The 18,457-nt window shown below is 25.0% G+C and overlaps 2 protein-coding genes across 4 annotated transcripts in view; both read right to left on the bottom strand.

Moving 5' to 3' along the window:
• Positions 1–18,457, bottom strand: part of LOC119672076 — a gene marked incomplete in the record, with an annotated part of 216,918 nt that overhangs the window by 126,312 nt on the left and 72,149 nt on the right.
• LOC119672080 (venom acid phosphatase Acph-1-like) lies at positions 5,127–17,873 on the bottom strand. Of its 3 annotated transcripts, none has more exons than XM_038083039.1 (7): positions 17,683–17,873; positions 14,685–14,783; positions 14,534–14,617; positions 14,311–14,469; positions 14,057–14,242; positions 13,653–13,994; positions 5,127–5,515 (listed from the first exon to the last, which is right to left on the bottom strand). In XM_038083039.1, exons 1-7 carry the CDS (start codon positions 17,809–17,811, stop codon positions 5,357–5,359), a joined length of 1,158 nt encoding a protein of 385 aa, XP_037938967.1. In that variant the 5' UTR covers positions 17,812–17,873; the 3' UTR covers positions 5,127–5,356. The 3 variants fall into 3 exon arrangements, with proteins under 3 accessions (XP_037938967.1, XP_037938964.1, XP_037938966.1); XM_038083036.1 differs by lacking the exons at positions 13,653–13,994; positions 14,057–14,242; positions 14,311–14,469; ... (1 more) ...; positions 14,685–14,783; positions 17,683–17,873 and adding exons at positions 5,581–5,922; positions 5,985–6,170; positions 6,239–6,397; ... (1 more) ...; positions 6,613–6,711; positions 9,552–9,792 and having other exon boundaries at positions 5,131–5,515; XM_038083038.1 differs by lacking the exon at positions 5,127–5,515 and adding an exon at positions 13,199–13,587.

Below are 18,457 nucleotides of genomic sequence, written 5' to 3'. Positions count from 1 at the left end.
ACAAACTTTATCAAATTAAATTTCAGCAAATATAGTTTAACCATCCAAGTACTAGGTATCGTTAAATGTAATTAGTCACCATCAAGTTTTAAAATTATATTTGAGTTTTATATGGTTATGAACTTTTATTTTCCTAACTTATTGTTTTTTTTTCATTACTTCAATTAAATGAATATTAAAATCACATTATTGATATATGTATATAAACTATATTAATTTTAAAATATTAATTATCGATTTTCATTAAATGAAATATTTGTGTGAGATTAATTTTTTAATTTAAAATTTATATTTATATTTTGAATATAGACTTTGGATGTGTAAATATTAATTTTCATAGATACGCAAGACTTTAAATGCTTAAATCGATATACTTAATCAGAATAAGTTATTAATCAGTGACATAAATTTAATTTAATATCAATATTTTATTCTATTTTATTTTTCTTAAATCTTTATCTTAAAATAAATTAAATTTTCAAAAAACACGAGTAGATCGCAATAGAACAAGCTTTAAAATGAGATACCATACAGAAACACTTAAATAACTCCGTAAATATTTCTAAAGCAAATTTATTTTACTAAATGATATAAAAGTCAACACCTGTTTAATAATTATACGTTTTTTGATTTATTTTGACCTGCTTAATCTAAAAATGAAAAATAATCGCAACCATAGAGATATAAACGAAGGACGATTTCTCATTGCAAAATATAAGATGTATATCATAAAAAAGTAATTCGCATATAAGTACCGGCAAGTTAAAAAACCTCACAATTTCATGAGTAAGATATATGCTGGCTTTCAATTTGAATTCAAAAATGTTCATATACTTTTACAATATTCGGATTTTCAAATATATGATGCTACCAGATTTTTTTTCACTTTTTAGCTTCCACTTCTATTTTATTTTATTTTAGTGCAGAGTTTCTCAAACTATGTTCAGCAATAGTATTCCCAGTGGTACCACTATACATAGGATTATTATGCACTAGAAACAGCAAGATTTAATTAATTACTTCGGGTTGAATTTCAGATTCTATAGATGCCAAAAAACTGTAACAATTTAAGAATTTCTATTTTAATGTATATGTTTGACATAAACTTATTTTCAGACCGACTCATGAAACTTGTTTCATCAATTTGAACGAAAACTGGCGTTCACAACTACACATTTCTTTTATTCAAATTTTAAACAAATTTTAAACAAGTTAGTAGTCAGCTGTTTTGTTTACATCTTTATTTTATTAAAATTGTCAACATAGTCAATTGTATTGTTAGTTAGTGATATAATTAGTATATCAAATTAATTATTTTGTATCATTAATTTGCTATAGTGAGTTCACTACTATAATAATCAAATTAAAAAATTAATTTGAAAGTAATGTACCATTTGATCAAAAAAGAATGAGAAGTTAAAAAAACGCAAAATTTTAATTTTTAATAATTTTCTTTATAATCGCCTTCAAAGTAATCTCCTCCTGCGGCAATGCAAGCATGCCAACGCTTGATCCAATTTTCCATTTATAGGCCGCCGAAGGTATGGCCTTTAGTTCAAGCAGCGAATTCTCTTTTATGATCTTTATGGTCTCAAAACGCGTGTCAATTTGCAGTCAATTTGAGTCGGGGAAAGAGGAAAAAGTCACATGGGGCTATATCTGGAGAGTACGGTGCTTGGTTGATGATATTCGTGAAGTTTTTGGCCAAAAACTGCTACACAACCAACGCTGTGTGAGCCGGTGCGTTATCGTGTGTAAAATCCTGTTTCTTTTCCTAATCTGGCCTTTTTTGCAATGGCCTCACGCAAACGAGCATAACGGCAAATAAACTCCTTATGACGTTTGACCATTTGACCGTCCGGAAGGAATTCATAATGCACCACACCACGAATGTCGAAGAAAACAGGCATGTCAAATGCATATACACATGTCTCATCACCAGTTATGATGCGTTCGATAAATGTAGGGTCACTATCTGCGTTGGAAATCATCACTTTGGACACATCACTTTGCTTGTATTCTTAAAATATTCCTTTTCTAATTTTTGGAATTCATCATGTTTTCGGCTTGATGAATGTCAGGTGTCGATAATATTCAACAATTTGCAACTAGTACTGTTTGTTTTTGTTTATCATATGTTATGGCTCAATTGAAGTCATTGATTAACTTAACAGATATTTCTACTGAATCATTTAAACTGTCACCTTTTTCACCCCATAATGATGGATCGTATTTTAAAAAATCGGACGAAATTCCAATGCAAAGAAAAAACCGTTTCGTCTTAGAAGTAACATAATAGATGAGATTCTTATATCCGAGATTCATTATTTCTTTAATTGTCGCTTTAAATTTTTTCAAATATGAAAGATTGTCATCTTTATTTTTTTCTAAAGCTTTAATCATTTTTCGTTTAGTTTCCAGTGGAACTTATAAGGTTAAAAATGCTAAGCAAACTGCTTCTTCTGACAAATACCACATGTGATTTTTAAATTTTTCTAATAAAACTGCTAAAATTCGTTTATTAAATTTATACTGAATTGAATCTGTAATTAAATCCGTACGTGGCGTTTCCATTGCATGCTGGCATGCAAATCAATACTATACATAACAGCGAGTTAAAAAAATACAAATATTGCTTAGGGCGTTTAATTCTTTTGCCGTCAGCTTAAATTCATATCGAAATAGAAACATTTTGTGAACATAAATTCCTTCTGCCATAAATCTGGCAAATTAAGTTGCACCTGGAAATCATTACTGTTTGAAATTTGGATCATCAATTTCATCTTTAATTCCACTTTTGAAGTTCTTAGTATCGATATCTCTCCATTTCCGAGGAAAACGTTCAAAAATTAAAATATGTAGAACCTGATGACCTACCAAAATGCAATTTAAAAACAGTTTTTAAAAATGTTTTGCAAATATGATGGCAACATGGAAAAAAAATAATTTATGTCCCAATATCTGCGCGAGCAAAAACGCTCCACCATTCTAAATACCAGTGTTAGAACTTGTTGTATCAAAGCGAATGAATTCAACTATGTTGTCTAATTTCCAAGTAACTAAAAATTGATGAACTGCATGTGCCATTTTATTACCAGTCTAGTCCCGGAATACCAAATATTTTTTCTGTATTTTCTCCTGTGATAAAAAAAAAACATATCGACCAACCTTTTTTTGTAGCCTTCATTTCTGATAGACGTTTTCCATCCCAATGAAATACAAAAGTGTGCTGAATCTGTAATAAAATATCTTAAATATAACTTAAAAGTAAAAACCTTAACTAATTTACATCGAATTTCTTCAAAATATCATTCGCTTATCTGAGTCGGTATTCTTTTCTCATCAGGTGAACAGTTGTACGAATGAGAACAAGTTTTTCTACACGATGACCTAATGCAGCTACTGTTGCACTTATGAAATGAATCACACCTCTAGTAGATATTTTAGATATATCCAAGCAAGCATTCAATGAAATGCGTTTTTCCTCGAAAATTTCAATCTGGTTTTCTTATTCAAATGTTTTCTTTCATTGCTGCTTGCGAGGAAGATGGATGTTTCATAAGATCTTATCCATTATCGTTTTGCTCAATATCGAGTCTAGAATCTTTCACTGCTATTCGAAAAATATATTTTCATATATGATTGTTAAAAACAAATTAGGAAATCTCAATTCATGATTTTTATATGTTAATACCTTAAACACGAGTACATAAATCGTCCATATATTTGTTAAATTAAGAAATCGTTATATTTTTGGATTTTCATTGTTTTAAGAGTAGTATGTGCTGTGATATCAACTACAAAATTTTCTATATTTTCACGTAACTCTTTTATTTTAATTCGTTAATTTTCGTTCAGAAATTTCTACTTTGTTGTAATAATCTCCATTTATCGTTCAGTTTTTGTAATTTTTTTTTTGCGATTAGATACAGCTAGAATATGAATACTTGCGTTATGCCAAAATGTTAGTACGGATGCAATCACACTTCTAAAACTTTCTTTCAAGACGTTGAACATGAATTTTATAGAAAAGGAGTTGAAGTACTTGCTTCATTGAACGCAACCTTGCTGTAAAGATTTCACTTTCACATTCTCCTATAAAAAATATATTATTATCATCGGTTCGAAGCCTCCTTAGAAATGATGTTGGTTGCGAAGATGAAACGGAATTCATTTTCCAAAGAATTATCAATTTAGCTCAGTAAATCGTTCAATCTCTTTTTCACTGTCAATTTGACAGTCAATAAACAGTTCTTTTCTTTTGTAAACATATCACAAAAAAACAACCGGCTTATTTTAAAAATAACATATGAAACAACAACACTGCTAGCTTATTTATTCCCACTTATTTGAAATCGCTAACTAATAAGCAGCTTAAATCGCATGGTTACCAAGACTAAAAATCATCTATTGTGAACGACTTTTGGTACCCACGAAATTTCCAGTTAACTGCCAACGAATGATTTCGTTAATTATTCGTTTTTCGTGTCGTCATTGTTCGTAACAAATACGTTACTGTTTCTATTTATTACTTTACTGTTAAAAGGCATGAAAATGTATATTTTATTCACAATTATGTAAAAATATATTCTTACCAATAATTACAAAGAATTATTATTCATTTTCGAAATTTTATGTTTAAATTTTATTATGTGTTTTGCATATATAAACCTAGCAAAATTTCCATTGCTAGGTTTATGGTCCAGAGTTGCCATCGGAAGTAGTGATTATTTTATTTGTTCTATTGCGACATGCTTACAACAGAATAGGCCTAATGTAATTCAATCACTACAAGTTTGTATCTAATATTGAATAGGATAAATTTATTAAGCTGCAAGCTGATCAGCTCATCAACTTTTCAAATGATTAGCTTTTATTCAAAAAATTTAATTTGTTTTTCAATTTAATTTAATTTTTCGACTTTTAAGCCAAAAATCGAGCCCAAACCACAATTTTTTTAAATTGAATAATTGAGAAGAACATTGCTCTAAACAATGCTTTTGGTTACGCCCATGTCTATTAAACATGATAATAACATCTTAACAATATTTATAAAGATCTAACTGATTTAATAAAAAAAAATTAAATAAAGTTTTTTGGTAAAATTTTATTATTCTCTACTTAATTCTATACATACATTCTTTAAAAAAAAAGGAACCTCTAAATAAGGAAACACATTCCTTTACCAATTACTGCGGAAACTGCTGTACACTGTAGGTAAATAATACTTGAATTGTGCAGATATTAAGACTAATAAATAAATAAATTCTATTTTCTAAATTTATGAGTATAACTATCACAATAAACCGTCTCTATAGAAAAAACTGAACTGAACTATAAAATTAATTTTAAAAAATTAAGTACTCGTGTTTTTAGGTTCACACATCTCTTCATAAGTACCATTCGGCAAAACAGCCTTAGTAAGCTTAATAAGTTTTTCCAATGGGCATTGAAATTCGCAACCAGGTACGGTTAGTCTTTTAACTGGTTTGTTTGGATCATATTTATAATAAATCTGTAAATAGAATATAATTAATTTATAAAAAATAGAATAATTTTATATTACAACAGCAAACATACTTCAACATAATATTCTTCGGTGTCTAAGTCCTTATGCAATTCAAATAATGCCATTGCTGAAAAACGTGGAAATGCACGTTTCCATACATTCATAGTTGCTAATACGTTAGTAAGAGTCCAATCATGTGCACCATACATGAAGAATTTACGATCTTTTGGTACAAGTTCACCTCTTGCTTTACTTTGCCACTCGTTGAACATTTTCTGAACAAATGGACCACCCTTTAATTTACGCAATTCAGGGGTGTAAGCATTGTAAACATAGGTTTGCTCAGCCATAAATCTTAATTTTTCTGGATAGTACTTTTTACTCCATGCCGGTAATTTTAAGCCGTATGCTTCCTGTAAAATATATGAATATTAACTATATATATCATTTATATAATTAATTATTAATAATTTACCTGAGCTTGTAATATTACAAAAATAGTGTTTACATCATCGGCAGTAGTAATATTGGTACCAGTTATTTTGGACAACTCATCGAATAAACTTTGACTTTCCGCATGTTCTGCAGCTACTTCAGGTAATTGTAATGCCTCTTGAAAAGCTTGATCGTATCGTGGGCAAGGTACTTGCATTCTTAGCCACTTTAAAAATACATGAAAAACAGTTATAAATCTTTTATATTTTAAATTAATTTATGTTAAATAATTACAATATCATCCTTTTCAGGTAATGAGTATATTGGTATTGGTTGCCAATTTAACTTAGTATTCCATTCCATTAGAGAATTCTTTGGTGGAAACATTGCCGCAAAGAGTGTAGCTAAGGTCATATGAGTACGCCCAGAAACAGTAGCTTGTGCATATAATAACTGAAAAAAAGTATTTAATATTATTTATTTGTTATTATAACAAACAAAATAATTAAATTCTTACGTCATTGAAGAAATAAGGACCTAATTCATTCTTGTAACGCATTCGTAACCAATTTCCCAATTTGTAAAGTTCGGACTTAGCATTCTGTTAAATAAAATAACATTTATGATTTATTAAATCAAATGATTATTTTGGTTAATATTTTATTTACATTTGTCAACTGCCCCCAGCCATAAGGATAATACGTATTATTGCGATAGGGATCGTTGGGATATGTATTTACTGGAGTTCGCGGCCCATGACGCATTAACTGCAAAAAATTAAAAAAATATTTGTGTCTTGTTTAATTTAGTTGTTACAAGATAAATATAATTTCAGTAAATACAAACTATTTTGCTACTGCATTCTTAAGTTAAATGTTTTTTTATTTATTGCAATATTCTCAAAATAAATATTCACTCAATAAGAATAATTAACATACATTACTTCCAATATTTTAAGTTTTATAGAATTTTTAATTACTAAATTATATAATAAATTATACAATTGATTTAAATACACATATATCTAACACATGAAATTAAAATATGAATAACATGTGAAATATTATAGTTAAGAGTAATTTATACATTATAGAACAATATTGACTGTTAATCGTAAAGTAAATATTTTTTATTTATAAATACTAATAACAATTCTGAATTTAAAAAAAAAACTGAAGCGCTCTTAAAGGTGCATTTAAATTTAAATAATTTCAAATAATGTCTTACGCAAATAAATATTCATAAAATATGAATATATATTTAAATCATATAATTGTTGAAGTGAATGACAAAATTAAATAAGATAAAATGTATTATAATTGCAGTAATCTGTAGTAGGTCCCTCTGGTTCCGATAGTCATCTTCTATTGTTTATCGGTATTTGTATCATATTTCATATTAAAACATATGATATTGCAATATATACCTATGTATATGATTATTTAAAAAACAAAATAAGATATCTTATACAGATATTTTCATATGTTTTTTATTAATTAATGTAATCAAATCAAAATTAGCTATTATTAAAAAAACCACTCTTCACTCTTCTTTAATTTCGAAATATATAACTTGTTATTGAGTTTTAATTTACTTTTAATTAAAAAAATTTACAATTTGAAACAAATCAAAATAATTGTAAATAAATTTAGAAAAATCCCCAGCATATAGTTTTATTACTCAAATTTGTAACTATTTATGGAATTTAAAACCAAGTAATTTATTATAATGGTTATTTGAACAACTTCTTTTAGCAATTGAACAAAAACTGTCTATGCGTATTTTCCAATTATATTTGGTTTTAAAGAATAATCACTTGTATTTTTCTAAGCAGAAATATTAAAACGTTGATTACTAATGCACATATAAATCTAAAAGAATTAAATACATCAATTTTATGTATGAAAAATATGTTGAATACTTAATATCTGTATAGTAATCCCAAAATCGTATATTAAAATTGCACTTATCAACTTTCTCAACAAGGAACCAACTTTAATTTGTATAATTAATAATAAGGAATATAAACTGTAATATAATATAACGAAATATTGAACACTAAATAATAAATATGAAATTGAAATGAATTTTTTAGAATTTATAAAAAAGTAAATTTTCTACTGATCCAATTAATATTACCAATTTAATTAATATACATTATATATGATGAATTCAAAATTTATTATTAATTATTTATATATTGATAAATCATTTTTCAAATTTACCATATATTAAATTAGTTACGCAAAAATACATAAACTATTTCATAAATATATTATTGCAGTCAAAGTACATTAAAAATTTAATTAAAAAAAAGAAATAAATTATTTTTTTCAAACTTAAAAACGAAATAAATTTTTTTAATCAAAATATTTAATTGATTAAAAAAATAATCATATCATAACACTCACGAAAATAATTTTATAAGAAATTTATAAGAATATACAAATTTACACATTAAAATATAATACATTTTTAACTCTATCTATCTATCTATCTGCTATCAAAATAATTTAGAAAATATCTTTTTAAAAAAGTTGCATATAATATCTATAAATAAATATTTTTGAATAAATAAATATATCTGAATGTTAATGCAATTAAGCTATAAATTTTGTTCTAAACTTCTATTTTTATAAGAGGATAATTAATATCACTTTTAAATTGATTAAATTTGTTCTTTTTAATTTTAAACTGACAAAACTAATAACTTTGATTTAATTTTAATTTATAAAAATGATGACTTATATTACAAATTATAAAAATTTTTTTCTACTTGAATTTAAAAATTAAATTTTTAATTTTAAGCTGACAGTTATATTAATTTTATTATTATTTTAAATTCTGTTTCTATATTACGATAATTATTAACACTGTTAAAATGTTTAAAGCTATTAATTTTAATTTTAAGCTGATTTTTGAATTTAAAATTTTTTTTTTTTAAACATTAAATAAATATTAAATATTAATTCATTTTATTTTATTCATTTATTTTATTTTATTTTGTATTTTTTTAAACTCTCTATCAACGTCAGGATAATTAATAACAGCTTTAAAATATTCAAAGTGATTTTTAATTAATTAATTAAAAAATCTAATTTGAATTTATATATAATTTAAAATAAAATATAGTTTTAGTGATTTCTATTTCTGTACTAATACAATTACTAACATATTCAAACTTTTTAATTTAATTAATTTTCGTTTTAAAATGACAAACTTTATCATTTCAATTTGGTTTCAAATTAAAAATTTTGAATAACATTTTCATTTAATTTTTTAACATAAAAAATGCTTTTTTCAAATTAACAAAAAAACTAGAATATTTTATAATCGAATTATAATTATTTATGTCAATGAAACAATATATCAAACTTTTAATTTTAAGCTTTTTGATACGCAGAATTATTCTGCAGTAAATATAAATTTCCAGACCATAATATTTCACATTTTTCAAAAACTTATAAACTTTTTAATCGTTAAAATTTCTAAACACATTCAAATAGTTAACATATATAGAGCACCACCAACATTTTTTAAAATTTATATATTAAACATTTATGAAAATCTCACAAAAAAATTTTACAAATAGCATAAAAATTATTACCATATGCACAAGTTGTAAAGTTGAATTTTTCCCGGCATTAGAAGAAGCGGATGATGGATAACTATAAACTGCATTCACGTTAAAAATTGCAAAAAAGCAAAATATGGCAAGCGGCACGCGAGACCCCATGTTTCTGAATGAACTGAACGGTGTTTAATGACTGCAATACCAGAATTGGTCGAGCTTTTAACCTCAGCGAATTTAGACAACTAGACAAATTTCCGACTATAGCAACGCGTCACACTCTACAGATAAACTATTTGCTAAACGCGAATTACTTAGATAAATACGGTGTTTAGTCTGGTAAACCCGATTGAAAATGTCGGCGCAACTAAATTTTTGATGGCTTTTGTTCTAAATAGAAGCTAACTGCTTGCATTATTTTTTTAATAACATTTACTTGGGATTTACTACACTAGTTATTGGTTCACACAATTTACTGAATTAATCAAAGTATTACAATGAATAATTAATCTGCATAATAATTACCTGGAATTTATATAAATAGGTTATTGAAAGTTTTTACATTATTAATAGAAGTGTGTAATCTCATAAATGAATGAAATTTTTATTAAGAAAAAAGAACCATTCACTAATAGGAATTTACGCATATGCTTCGTCTGAGGTGATGACTGTAACATATTCACAACTTACTCTGATATACTTTTTAAAATAAAAAAAGAAAAGGAAATCCCAGACAAAAATCACATACAAATATTCGCACCAAATTGCGAAAATTGTGCTTAAGTTTACTTTGTGTAATATGACTACCATAAATCCATTTATGACAAACTTTATCAAATTAAATTTCAGCAAATATAGTTTAACCATGCAAATACTGGTTATCGTTAAATATAATTAGTCTCCATCAGGTTTTAAAATTATATTTGAGTTTTATAGTTAGATGAACTTTTTATTTATAGTTATGAGCTTTTATTTTAATAACATACTGTTTTGTATTCATTACTTCAATTAAATGAATATTAAAATCACATTATTGATATATGTATAAAAACTATATTAATTTTAAAATATTAATTATCGATTTTCATTTAATGAAATATTTGTGTGAGATTAATTTTTTAATTTGAAACACATAATTATATTTTGAATATAGATTTTGGATGTGTTAATATTAATTTTCATAGATACACAAGACTTTAAAATGCTTAAATCAATATACTTAATCAAAATAAATTATTAATTAAAGAGTTATAAGTTTAATTCAATACACATTTTTTTTTCTTCTATTTTGTTCTTTTTCAAATCTGTATTAAGAGCTTTTCGAATAGTAGTGAACTACAACAACAAAAATTGTTTTTTATATCATCAGTGGTCTTGGAAATTCTTGTATTTTAATTATTCGTAAATAATTTTTTGAGGCTGCAAGTACCAGAAACCGAACTCGTAACCTGCCAAATTTGAAGCTTAGAGTCAGCACTGCTCAACTAACTGACCCAAAGCCGTACTTGACTTTTATGTTCGCACATTTTTTGGAGATTTATTAGTTTGTTGCGAAAGTTTATTAACACAGCATTATATTAGAACGAAATCATAAACTATCTGTAGAATAATTGAATAAATTAATTATATTTTGTATTTTTTTAATTGTTAAATTTCAATACTATTCTGTTTGTAGAGGCATTTTTTGTTAGATGATTTATATACTCTTTCTTATATATAGAACCTATTCTAGGATCGTAATACTGAGAAAGTCATGCTAACGTTACTTTACGTTTCGCACGAGCGAGACCAATATTTTTTGAATATAAGTTGTAATTTAACGTCATTTTTAAGACGAAAATACCCATTATATGTGATAGAAACTAGTATATTTTGTTATATTGAGTCACTTCGCAAGACGAGTTTACTTAAGACTAACTTTGTTTTTAAATCAATCCTTAAAACTAATACAATATTAATGAATCGAGCTTTTAAAGACTAATACAATATTAATGTATAGAGCTTTTAAAGAGAGCTCTATATACTTCGTTATAATAGTTATAACATATTTCATAAAAAGGTATTCGAAAAGTAGTAAACTACAACAACAACATTTCTTTTTTTTTTTAAATTATTTTAATTAATTGATTTTTTGGCTAACCATACAGCTGTTCTTAAATCTTTATCTTCAAATATTTTATTAAAAAACGCGAATAGATCGTGATAGAACAAGCTTTAAAATGTGGTACCGTACAGACATGCTTAAATAACTCCGTAAATATTTCTAAACCAAATTTGTTTTACTTAATAATATAAAATTTAACATCTGTTAAAAATTTTTTTTGACTTATTTTGAGCTGCTTAATCTAATATTGAAAAACAATCTATGCGCAGCCATGGAGATATAAACAAAAAACGATTTCTCGTAGTGTATTACAACTTCTAATTTTTAATTTAGAAATCTACTTTAGATATCAAATAAAATAAAAATAATATGGGAGTTCTGTAATCAAAATAATGCTGTAATCAAAATGCTGTAATCAAAATAATGTTATTGCTTTTAGAAGTATAGGTAAATATCGCGAACTTATTAATATTTGTTTTATAATACTAAAATACTTCTCCTTATTTTTATTTTATAATCTGCCCACAGATTTTTTTCAATAATTCATAATGTTTCTGGCATTCCATTCTGTTCCGGTAAAATTATTATGTTTTGTTATAGTATATATACCATCAAACGGAATCCTTTTCTCCAAAGAATTATCAATTCAGCTCAGTAAATCGTTCAATCTCTTTTTCAATGTCAATTTGACAGGCAATAAACAGTTCTTTTCTTTTGTAAACATATCACAAAAAAACAACCGGCTTATTTTAAAAATAACATATGAAACAACAACACTGCTAGCTTATTTATTCCCACTTATTTGAAATCGCTAACTAATAAGCAGCTCAAATCGCATGGTTACCAAGACTAAAAATCATCTATTGTGAACGACTTTTGGTACCCACGAAATTTCCAGTTAACTGCCAACGAATGATTTCGTTAATTATTCGTTTTTCGTGTCGTCATTGTTCGTAACAAATACGTTACTGTTTCTATTTATTACTTTACTGTTAAAAGGCATGAAAATGTATATTTTATTCACAATTATGTAAAAATATATTCTTACCAATAATTACAAAGAATTATTATTCATTTTCGAAATTTTATGTTTAAATTTTATTATGTGTTTTGCATATATAAACCTAGCAAAATTTCCATTGCTAGGTTTATGGTCCAGAGTTGCCATCGGAAGTAGTGATTATTTTATTTGTTCTATTGCGACATGCTTACAACAGAATAGGCCTAATGTAATTCAATCACTACAAGTTTGTATCTAATATTGAATAGGATAAATTTATTAAGCTGCAAGCTGATCAGCTCATCAACTTTTCAAATGATTAGCTTTTATTCAAAAAATTTAATTTGTTTTTCAATTTAATTTAATTTTTCGACTTTTAAGCCAAAAATCGAGCCCAAACCACAATTTTTTTAAGTTAAATAATTGAGAAGAACATTGCTCTAAACAATGCTTTTGGTTACGCCCATGTCTATTAAACATGATAATAACATCTTAACAATATTTATAAAGATCTAACTGATTTAATAAAAAAAAATTAAATAAAGTTTTTTGGTAAAATTTTATTATTCTCTACTTAATTCTATACATACATTCTTTAAAAAAAAAGGAACCTCTAAATAAGGAAACACATTCCTTTACCAATTACTGCGGAAACTGCTGTACACTGTAGGTAAATAATACTTGAATTGTGCAGATATTAAGACTAATAAATAAATAAATTCTATTTTCTAAATTTATGAGTATAACTATCACAATAAACCGTCTCTATAGAAAAAACTGAACTAACCTATAAAATTAATTTTAAAAAATTAAGTACTCGTGTTTTTAGGTTCACACATCTCTTCATAAATACCATTCGGCAAAACAGCCTTAGTAAGCTTAATAAGTTTTTCCAATGGGCATTGAAATTCGCAACCAGGTACAGTTAGTCTTTTAACTGGTTTGTTTGGATCATATTTATAATAAATCTGTAAATAGAATATAATTGATTTATAAAAAATAGAATAATTTTATATTACAACAGCAAACATACTTCAACATAATATTCTTCGGTGTCTAAATCTTTATGCAATTCAAATAATGCCATTGCTGAAAAACGTGGAAATGCACGTTTCCATACATTCATAGTTGCTAATACGTTAGTAAGAGTCCAATCATGTGCACCATACATGAAGAATTTACGATCTTTTGGTACAAGTTCACCTCTTGCTTTACTTTGCCACTCGTTGAACATTTTCTGAACAAATGGACCACCCTTTAATTTACGCAATTCAGGGGTGTAAGCATTGTAAACATAGGTTTGCTCAGCCATAAATCTTAATTTTTCTGGATAGTATTTTTTAGTCCATGCCGGTAATTTTAAGCCGTATGCTTCCTGTAAAATATATGAATATTAACTATTTATATCATTTATATAATTAATTATTAATAATTTACCTGTGCTTGTAATATTACAAAAATAGTGTTTACATCATCGGCAGTAGTAATATTGGTACCAGTTATTTCGGACAACTCATCGAATAAACTTTGACTTTCCGCATGTTCTGCAGCTACTTCAGGTAACTGTAATGCCTCTTGAAAAGCTTGATCGTATCGTGGGCAAGGTACTTGCATTCTTAGCCACTTTAAAAATATATGAAAAACAGTTATAAATCTTTTATATTTTAAATTAATTTATGTTAAATAATTACAATATCATCCTTTTCAGGTAATGAGTATATTGGTATTGGTTGCCAATTTAACTTAGTATTCCATTCCATTAGAGAATTCTTTGGTGGAAACATTGCCGCAAAGAGTGTAGCTAAGGTCATATGAGTACGCCCAGAAACAGTAGCTTGTGCATATAATAACTGAAAAAAAGTATTTAATATTATTTATTTGTTATTATAACAAACAAAATAATTAAATTCTTACGTCATTGAAGAAATAAGGACCTAATTCATTCTTGTACCGCATTCGTAACCAATTTCCCAATTTGTAAAGTTCGGCCTTAGCATTCTGTTAAATAAAATAACATTTATGATTAATTAAATCAAATGATTATTTTTGTTAATATTTGGTTTACATTTGTCAACTGCCCCCAGCCATAAGGATAAAACGTATTATTGCGATAGGGATCGTTGGGATATGTATTTACTGGAGTTCGCGGTCCATGACGCATTAACTGCAAAAAATTAAAAAAATATTTGTGTCTTGTTTAATTTTATTGTTATAAGATAAATATAATTTCAGTAAATACAAACTATTTTGCTACTGCATTCTTAAGTTAAATTTTGTTTTATTTATTGCAATATTCTCAAAATAAATATTCATTCAATAAGAGTAATTTACATACTTACATTACTTCCAATAAATTAAGTTTTATAGAATTTTTAATTACTAAATTATATAGTAAATTATACATTTGATTTAAATACACATATATCTAACACATGAAATTAAAATATGAATAACATGTGAAATATTATAGTTAAGAGTAATTTATACATTATCGAACAATATTGACTGTTAATCGTAAAGTAAATATTTTTTATTTATAAATACTAATAACAATTCTGAATTTAAAAAAAAACTGAAGCGCTCTTAAAGGTGCATTTAAATTTAAAATAATTTCAAATAATGTCTTACGCAAATAAATATTCATAAAATATGAATATATATTTAAATCATATAATTGTTGAAGTGAATGACAAAATTAAATAATTCGGGTTTTAATATAAAATTTATAATTACTATTAAAACAACAAACAATTGTAAGATAAAATGTATTATAATTGCAGTAATCTGTAGTAGGTCCTTCTGGTTCCGATAGTCATCTTCTATTGTTTATCGGTATTTGTATTATATTTCATATTAAAACATATGATATTGCAGTATATACATATGTATATGATTATTTAAAGAACACAATTAGGATATCACATATTTTCAGATATTTTCATGTTTTTTATTAATTAACGTAATCAAATCAAAATTAGCTATTATTAAAAAACCTGTACACACTTCTTTAATTTCGAAATGTATAACTTGTTATTGAGTTTTAATTTACTTTTAATTAAAAAAATTTACAACTTGAAGCAAATCAAAATAATTGAAAATAAATTTAGAAAAATCCCCAGCATATAATTTTATTGTTCATATTTCTAACTATTTATGGAATTTAAAACCTAGTAATTTATTCTAATGGTTATTGTAACAACTTCTTTTAGCAATTGAACAAAAACTCTCTATGCGTATTTTCCAATTATATTTGGTTTTAAAGAATAATCACTTGTATTTTTCTAAGCAGAAATATTAAAACGTTGATTACTAATGCACATATAAATCTAAAAGAATTAAATACATCAATTTTATGTATGAAAAATATGTTGAATACTTAATATCTGTATAGTAATCCCAAAATCGTATATTAAAATTGCACTTATCAACTTTCTCAACAAGGAACCAACTTTAATTTGTATAATTAATAATAAGGAATATAAACTGTAATATAATATAACGAAATATTGAACACTAAATAATAAATATGAAATTGAAATGAATTTTTTAGAATTTATAAAAAAGTAAATTTTCTACTGATCCAATTAATATTACCAATTTAATTAATATACATTATATATGATGAATTCAAAATTTATTATTAATTATTTATATATTGATAAATCATTTTTCAAATTTACCATATATTAAATTAGTTACGCAAAAATACATAAACTATTTCATAAATATATTATTGCAGTCAAAGTACATTAAAAATTTAATTAAAAAAAAGAAATAAATTATTTTTTTCAAACTTAAAAACGAAATAAATTTTTTTAATCAAAATATTTAATTGATTAAAAAAATAATCATTTCATAACACTCACGAAAATAATTTTATAAGAAATTTATAAGAATATACAAATTTACACATTAAAATATAATACATTTTTAACTCTATCTATCTATCTATCTGCTATCAAAATAATTTAGAAAATATCTTTTTAAAAAAGTTGCATATAATATCTATAAATAAATATTTTTGAATAAATAAATATATCTGAATGTTAATGCAATTAAGCTATAAATTTTGTTCTAAACTTCTATTTTTATAAGAGTACAATTAATATCACTTTTAAATTGATTAAATTTGTTCTTTTTAATTTTAAACTGACAAAACTAATAACTTTGATTTAATTTTAATTTATAAAAATGATGACTTATATTACAAATTATAAAAATTTTTTTCTACTTGAATTTAAAAATTAAATTTTTAATTTTAAGCTGACAGTTATATTAATTTTATTATTATTTTAAATTCTGTTTCTATATTACGATAATTATTAACACTGTTAAAATGTTTAAAGCTATTAATTTTAATTTTAAGCTGATTTTTGAATTTAAAATTTTTTTTTTTTAAACATTAAATAAATATTAAATATTAATTCATTTTATTTTATTCATTTATTTTATTTTATTTTGTATTTTTTTAAACTCTCTATCAACGTCAGGATAATTAATAACAGCTTTAAAATATTCAAAGTGATTTTTAATTAATTAATTAAAAGAAACTAATTTGAATTTATATATAATTTAAAATAAAATATAGTTTTAGTGATTTCTATTTCTGTACTAATATAATTACTAACATATTTAAACTTTTTAATTTAATTAATTTTCATTTTAAAATGACAAACTTTATCATTTCAATTTGGTTTCAAATTAAAAATTTTGAATGACATTTTCATTTCATTTTTTAACATAAAAAATACTTTTTTCAAATTAACAAAAAAACTAGAATATTTTATAATCGAATTATATTTATTTATGTCAATGAAACAATATATCAAACTTTTAATTTTAAGCTTTTTGATACGCAGAATTATTCTGCAGTAAATATAAATTTCCAGACCACAATATTTCACATTTTTCAAAAACTTATAAACTTTTTAATCGTTAAAATTTCTAAACACATTCAAATAGTTAACATATATAGAGCACCACCAACATTTTTTAAAATTTATATATTAAACATTTATGAAAATCTCACAAAAAAATTTTACAAATAGCATAAAAATTATTACCATATGCACAAGTTGTAAAGTTGAATTTTTCCCGGCATTAGAAGAAGCGGATGATGGATAACTATAAACTGCATTCACGTTAAAAATTGCAAAAAAGCAAAATATGGCAAGCGGCACGCGAGACCCCATGTTTCTGAATGAACTGAACGGTGTTTAATGACTGCAATACCAGAATTGGTCGAGCTTTTAACCTCAGCGAGTTTAGACAACTAGACAAATTTCCGACTATAGCAACGCGTCACACTCTACAGATAAACTATTAGCTAAACGCGAATTACTTAGATAAATACGGTGTTTAGTCTGGTAAACCCGATTGAAAATGTCGGCGTAACTAAATTTTTGATGGCTTTTGTTCTAAATAGAAGCTAACTGCTTGCATTATTTTTTTAATAACATTTAATTGGGATTTACTACATTATTTATTGGTTCACACAATTTTCTGAATTAATCAAAGTATTACAATGAATAATTAATCTGCATAATAATTACCTGGAATTTATATAAATAGGTTATTGAAAGTTTTTACATTATTAATAGAAGTGTGTAATCTAATAAATGAATGAAATTTTTATTAAGAAAAAAGAACCATTCACTAATAGGAATTTACGCATATGCTTCGTCTGAGGTGATGACTGTAACATATTCACAACTTACTCTGATATACTTTTAAAAAAAAAAAATGAAAAAGAAATCCCAGACAAAAATCACATACAAATATTCGCAGCAAATTGCGAAAATTGTGCTTAAGTTTACTTTGTGTAATATTACTAAATCC

The sequence above is a fragment of the Teleopsis dalmanni genome, chromosome 1 (assembly GCF_002237135.1).
Source record: "Teleopsis dalmanni isolate 2A chromosome 1, ASM223713v2, whole genome shotgun sequence".
NCBI classification, from domain to species: domain Eukaryota; kingdom Metazoa; phylum Arthropoda; class Insecta; order Diptera; family Diopsidae; genus Teleopsis; species Teleopsis dalmanni.
The sequence above is the reverse complement of the archived record's forward strand: the minus strand, read 5'-3'. Positions and strand labels throughout refer to the sequence as shown.